General features: G+C 54.4%; 1 protein-coding gene across 1 annotated transcript; it reads left to right on the top strand.

Annotated features, from left to right (window-relative positions):
• The first annotated feature begins 2,861 nt into the window (after positions 1-2,861).
• Positions 2,862-6,262, top strand: EVX1 (even-skipped homeobox 1). Its single transcript, XM_039713048.1, has 3 exons — positions 2,862-3,291; positions 4,780-5,030; positions 5,732-6,262. The coding sequence occupies exons 1-3, from the start codon at positions 2,862-2,864 to the stop codon at positions 6,260-6,262; spliced, it is 1,212 nt and encodes a 403-aa protein (XP_039568982.1).
• Positions 6,263-6,717: the final 455 nt, after the last annotated feature.

Below are 6,717 nucleotides of genomic sequence, written 5' to 3'. Positions count from 1 at the left end.
TAGCTCTCTGTGTTTACCCTTGGCAAATTAAAGCATGTGTATGTGTGGGGGGGTGTCCGTCTGTCCGTGCGGGGGTGTTCCACAGCCTGTGTTGCTGCGGGCTTGTCAAGCCTTCCGTGGCAATGACCATCGTCTCGGGCTCAACAAAGCCTCCGACTCGGGGTACAAGACGGGTGGTTTCTTGGTGGGAACGCATTAAGAGTGGGGTGAGGAAGGAGGCAGCGGTGACTCGTAAACGAAGATGATAAAATTCCTGTGGATCGGCCAGCATAATCCACAGGAATCATCCCCAGGGCTCTGGTCTGGCAGAGAGAGAATTTCCCATTAAGTTCTCCACAATCGTTTCCATCACCCACTCTGGGAGTGCTCACTTGCACTCAGAATTCAGCTCCTGATTACGGTCTTATTTAGAAACAGATATGAATATCCCTCTTCTTACTACCACCAAACTCGTTGTGATGCGGAAATCCTCTCTATACCAGCCAGCTTCTTCCCACAGGGCTGCTTGGCCGAGCTAGGAAGGAGGCTGGAAGTGAGCTTTCTAGGGAAGCTGGGGCTGCCGTGGGCCCGGGAGAGGCTGAACCTTCACACTCCCCCCAGAGGTGCCAAGAACAGGAACACGATCCCCTGCTTACTCCAACAAAGCGCAAAAACGACATCACCAGCAGTGGGAAGCGGCACCAGCGCGACACGGACAGAGCGCTGCCCGAGCATCCCCGCCTCTCCTTGCATGGCCTTGCCCCACAGCTCCGCGTCGCTCTGCCCAGCGGGATCAGCGCTGCCCTTCTGCTCTGCTCGGCCGGGAGACGGACTGCCTTATCCATCCATCCATCCATCCATCCATCCATCCATCCATCCATCCATCCATCCATCCATCCATCCATCCATCCATCCATCCATCCATCCATCCATCCATCCATCCATCCATCCACCCACCCACCCACCCGGACCTGGTCCTGCTTCCCCGACTCCAGGCTCACACAGCCCGCAGAGCCGAGCCCGGCTGCGGCAGGGATGGGCGGCAGGTCCTCACAGGGCACGCGTCGGTCTGGCAGGGGAGAGAAGGGAAAGGGAATTTATCAATGAGTTTTCCATAATTTTTCAAGCTTTGGAGCAGTGCATGCTTCACAACGTGTGGTGGGAAGCAGCGCAGTCCAGAGCGTGTTATGCGCATGATGTGTGTTTGCATGGAAAATACGTGCGTGTATATACGGGAGAAAGGGATAACGGTGGCCACAGCGTTGTAAAAACTCGTGGTTTATCACCCTGAAAACAGTGTGCTTATTGCTAGGACCATTCCTCAATCCATGCATCCAGCAGACCGGGAATCTTGTTTGCTTGTTTGTTTGTTTGTCTCTCTGCATCCTGCTCGCAGGGCTAGATGGAAAATCACAGCATGTTTCCTATTGCGCTGCCTGTTCCCCACCGGAGCGACGTCACCTCAGATATGCCAGTAAATTCCTTACCGGGTTGGGATTGTAATTGGTTGAATGTTTTCTGTATCCTGACTAGCCAATAACATTCCGAGAAAAAAAAAAATTAGAACAACCTAGTTACGACAGATGGCGAAAAATGACTTGACATTACACATGTGAGGCAATGTTAACTAAAGATGAGATCCTTACCACATTCATTAGAAATATCATAATACGCCAAAAAGATTACACGTGCCACTGTATTTATGGTACAAGGTCTCTTATTTTCAGACAAGTGCTGTCCAAATTGTTGCCCCTGTCATGTCTGTTTCAACAACATCTGCTAGCTAGCATAAGCTCTGGCCTTGATAACTTGCATTTTTCTGAGCCTGAATTACTCTTGGCAGACCTTCTTCCATCCCCTCCACCCCCGCCCCCCCCCGAAAGTAGATAATAATTTGTGCAAAACAATTAGCTAAAAAGAAGAAAGGAAAGGAGACACAAAACCATGATAAAAGCGCAAGAATCACGGAAAAATGGGAAAAGCAAAGGAAAAAACCAAGAACAAACGATAAACGGCAGATAGCCAGAATAAATACAGTTACAAGTGAAGTAGTTGCATCTTTTCATATGTAAAAAACAATAAATATATAAACCGTATTTCCAAATGGTAAACTAACATTTTAATCTCAGTAAACAGAAAGCAATGGCAATTATACCGATAGGAATCGATATTGACCCAGAGCAAGAAATCAAAGCTATTTTCACATTCAAATGTCAGCAGCGCATTTCTTTATCCTCAAGTTTGCAAAGGATTCTTAGAAGCCTTATATATGCAGTTAGGCGGAAGCTGATTGCCAGCAATAAATAATGCATCCAAGGAAGAGGCTTGAGTACGTATCTTCTCACTTCCAGGATGCAGCTAAGGATCTTCGCCTCAATTCTACATCAAGGTTGTGGCTTAAAGCAGTCAAAGGGCTATTTAATTGTCAGGCAAGGCTTCCCCCCGCGGAACTCTCTCCGCATGTTACAACATCTTTGCAGCTCCATATGCATCTCTTTTTCACACTTCCCTCTCCATCTCAGGCTCCTACACCTGGTGCATCACGCATTTAGCCCATTCGCTCCGGCTCTTCCTTTCATCTTCCCAATGGCAGACGTTTCTATTTATCCACTGGCAATCAATGTGTGGCGTCACCGGTGGTACTGTAATGACGACTGCACCATTGAGGATGACAGCTTAGAAAGAAGAGGGCAATGGTGATCCCTCCCAGAGCAGCATAGCAGAGTGTAGCGCTCGCATCACAAGGTCACCCTATCTCACCGCTGGCTCCTCTGCATTGGCAGGAGAGGGTTGCTGGGTTTGTACAAGGCTGGGGCGGGAGCAGGAGGGAGGGGGGGGAAGAGATCTGGATTTTTTTCTCCCCTCCCTTAAGCAAAGCCACAATGGAGACCAGGAAGGAGATGGTGATGTTTCTGGAGGGGACTACTCTTGGCGCTCTAGTTGGCAAGAGGGTGCCTAATTTGTCCGAAGCAGTGGGGAGCCCCGCTGCGGAGCCGCAGGAGAAGATGATCCATCGGAACTGCATCAGCCCCAGACCTGGCCCCTTGTCGTCCCGGGAGAGAGGAGGAGGAGGTGGCGGAGGAGAGGACGAAGAGGAGGTGGAGGTGCTGCCAGGGACAGGGACGGTGCCGGAGAGCCGCTCGGCGGCGGCAGCACTGCTTTCGGCCGGACAGCAGCCCCCCGTCCCGGAGCTCCCCTCCAGCAAAGGGCAGCAGAGCAGCTCGGACACCGAGTCGGATTTCTATGAGGAAATCGAGGTGAGCTGCACCCCGGACTGCGCCACGGGGAGCGCCGAGTACCAGCACAGCAAAGGTACCCAACTCCTTCCCATGGCTCCAGCCCCACGTCCGCTCCGGGGCTGGGTGGCAGCGCTGGTGGGGCGGGGGGGCTGCCGGAGGGGATTTTCACCTCGCCAGCTGAGCGAGGGGCAACGAAGTCGGGTGTGTGTGTCTGAGCGTGTGTGATCTCTTTCCTGACTGATTGCTCACCTCCCTGCCACCGGGAGACTTGTTTGGGAGTCAGAGGACACGACACCGGGCAGCCCCCGCGTCCCTGGAGGGGAGCCAGGCTTCCCATCGTGGATGCGTCAGGTCTGCGGCTTGTCCCGTAGGATCTTTTTGGCCAAGACAACCACACGCTCTCCTCTTCAATCTGCTCTATTTTATTTTTATTCTTCCCCATCGCCTAGACAGGGCATACTTCAGGAAATCCCTTACGATCCTCCACACCGGCGGGTTTTTTGTATGTGTGTGTGTGTGGGTAAGATCAAACGGGCTTTCTGGCCAAGAGCTGTTTGTGGTTTTGCAGGGTGAAATGTGCCCGGGCGAGTGCGGAAGCGCCCATAAAGACTGTAAAATCTCTCGCCGACTCATGCCAGCCCCAAGTGCGGTAGTGAGGGCCTTGTTTGCACGTTAGGTTAAAAAAAAAAAAAAAGGAAAAAAAAAAAAAAAGAAGAGGTCCAAATTACCTTGTCACTTCTATGTCTCGGTGGCGCCAGCTCGGAAATGGTCCCAATGAATTAATTGCCTTTGGTCTCGGGCACAATGAAGGAGAGTTGCATTTAAAAGCAAAGGCAGCGGACAGGCCCCTTTTCCCCCTGCCCCCACTTCCCACTCCCTATTCCCACCTTCCCAGCCCGGCAAAGACGTCCCTACCCTGACAACAACCCACTTCTCCCCCCTTCCCGTTCCTCAATCACTTCAGGAAGCCGGGAAGCGTAGAGAGCGCTGTCTGTTCTCCCTCGTCCCTTAGAGGCTGGTTGAAAATATCCCATCCTGTTCTTTGGAGGTTGAGCGGAGATCCCTAAGGCCTCACCTTCCCCTCAGAGAGAACAGTCCCTGTCTGCTGGCTGCTCCACTCCTGGTCCTTGCTGGCCTGGAGGAAGGAGCAGCGCTACATGGATGGCGGGCACACCTGCCTTTTCCGGGCACCCAGGGTCGGGGGATGCTGCGGCGCTCCGGTTTCCCGGTGCGGGAAGCGAGCGGGAGGCTCAGCGAGCAGACACCGCCATTGCGGGAGGTGTGTGTCGGGGAGGGAGGGGGACAGGTAACCTCCCAGCCACAGTGAATAAGCTCCTTTCAAACCCTTAGGCGGTGTTTCATCCCCCTTCTCGCTGCCTTCCTCCCTGGTCCTTCTTGGATGTCAGTACCCCAACACCCTCAGCACACCGGGCCAGGCACGGAAACGCAAATGGGGTGGGACGGGGGGCAGGAGCGGGTTCGCTGGCGGGGCGGCCGGCGAGCATCCCTCCGTGCCCGGCCGCCTCCGAGCGTGTGTCTTTGCTCCGGGCTCCCCACGCAGGGCCGTGCTCCGAGGCGCTGGCCGGCAGCCCCAGCGGCGGGGGGGATCACCCCAAGGGCAGCGGAGGCAGCGGCGGCTCCCAGGGCTCGCTGGCCTGCAGCGCCAGCGACCAGATGCGCCGCTACCGCACCGCCTTCACCCGCGAGCAGATCGCCCGGCTGGAGAAGGAGTTTTACCGGGAGAATTACGTGTCCAGGCCCCGGAGATGTGAGCTGGCGGCTGCTCTAAATCTGCCAGAAACCACCATCAAGGTACACGCAGCTCGGACATGTTTCCAATTAGCACGATATAAATCTGTATGGCCAAACTTCCTTGCAAAACTCGGGAAAGCACTTCGGCAGCATAACCCTCCCTCTCAGCTCCTCCCGCCTCCCGCCCCTTTCCTGGCCCTGCCCGCACCCCTGCAGCAATGCGGGAGATGGGACACGGCTCCCGGAGCCATCCCGGCCGGCGGCGCTAATCTGCCCTCTCCCTAGCAGATTATTTTTAATCCTCCCTTCGGTTCAGTCCAAATCTCACTCAGCTCTTGGGGGAGGGAAGAGAAAGGCAGTAGCAGATCTTGTTTCGATCTCGCTCTGCTTTGCCTTCTCCAAAACATTTGTCCATGAAAATAAACCCCATAGCAACAATCCAGGTAGCTCTGGATGCGAAAGGGCGGCGTTGAGGCAGAGCCGCCCGGCTGGCCCGAAGGCAGGCACGGGGGGTGAGGGGCGGCAGGACAAGCCCTAACAAGCGAAAAGGAAAACAAGCACCCTGAAAGGGCCGCTCCTCTGGGTCTCCCTGTAGATTTTTATAGGGGCTTAACTGATCCCTCTGTACGTGATGACAAGTCCCTGATGGAGGGAAAGCTGGCGCCGGTCTCCGCTCTCGGCAGACCCCGGGAGCAGGGCCGGGCCGGCGGCCAGGCGGAGAGCGGCGGCGGTGACGGCTCTCGCCTCTCCTCTGTCCGCAGGTTTGGTTCCAGAACCGCAGGATGAAGGACAAGCGGCAGCGCCTGGCCATGACCTGGCCTCACCCGGCCGACCCGGCGTTTTATACGTACATGATGAGCCACGCGGCCGCCACCGGGAACCTGCCGTACCCATTCCCGTCCCACCTGCCCCTGCCCTACTACTCGCACATGGGCATCGGCGCCACCTCGGCCTCTGCCGCCACCCCCTTCAGCACCCCCCTGAGGCCTCTGGACACCTTCAGGGTCCTCTCCCACCCGTACCCGAGACCAGAACTGCTGTGCGCCTTCAGACATCCCTCTCTCTACCCTGCCCCAACCCATGGACTCAGCAGCGCCGGGGGCACCCCCTGCTCCTGCCTGGCGTGCCACAGCGGCCAGTCCAACGGGCTGGCGCAGAGACCCTCCGGATCAGACTTTACCTGTTCGGCCACAACCAGGACTGACTCCTTTCTCACTTTCACGCCCTCTGTGCTGAGCAAAGCCACCTCAGTTTCCATGGACCAGAGAGAAGAAGTACCTTTAACGAGATAAACCTTTGTCTCAGGGTTATTAAGTACTCATTCCTTTCTCGGACTTCTCTTCGAGTTAATGTACCTACAGCCTATGTTTATTTAATCGTGTTCTCTCCTCAGCCGCGGACACACACAGAAAATAAAAAAAGAAAAAAAAAAGAAAAAAAAATAGAAGAAAAGAGACTAAAAATAGCTCAGTCTTAAAAGAATTTACATTCCAAGGGGGGAAAAGAAAAGAAAGAAGAAGGAAAGAAATTACTAGTGATTTATCTCTGAGAAGGAATTTAGGCACGAAGGAGGAAGAAATTCAACTCGAATGAAATATGGTCCAGCCAGCCACCTATAGAAATGTGCTGGGACTTTCTTTTCCGTGGATAGACTTCTTCCCAAGGGCTGGGGGTTCTGCGGATCACAACAAACCTTATGCACAAATCTATGAGATGGAGAAGGAAAATCTGAAATACTTGAAAGAAA

The sequence above is a fragment of the Passer montanus genome, unplaced genomic scaffold, assembly GCF_014805655.1.
Source record: "Passer montanus isolate IOZ18808 unplaced genomic scaffold, ASM1480565v1 scaffold10, whole genome shotgun sequence".
Taxonomy (NCBI): domain Eukaryota; kingdom Metazoa; phylum Chordata; class Aves; order Passeriformes; family Passeridae; genus Passer; species Passer montanus.
This window is presented reverse-complemented; position numbering and strand designations above follow the sequence as displayed.

Excerpts from the sequence above, each read along its gene's own strand:
- EVX1 (XM_039713048.1), top strand. The coding sequence starts at position 2,862 with ATGGAGACCAGGAAGGAGATGGTGATGTTTCTGGAGGGGACTACTCTT. Across the intron at positions 3,292-4,779 it reads CGAGTACCAGCACAGCAAAG|GGCCGTGCTCCGAGGCGCTG; the intron begins GTACCCAACTCC and ends CTCCCCACGCAG. Across the intron at positions 5,031-5,731 it reads TGCCAGAAACCACCATCAAG|GTTTGGTTCCAGAACCGCAG; the intron begins GTACACGCAGCT and ends CTCTGTCCGCAG.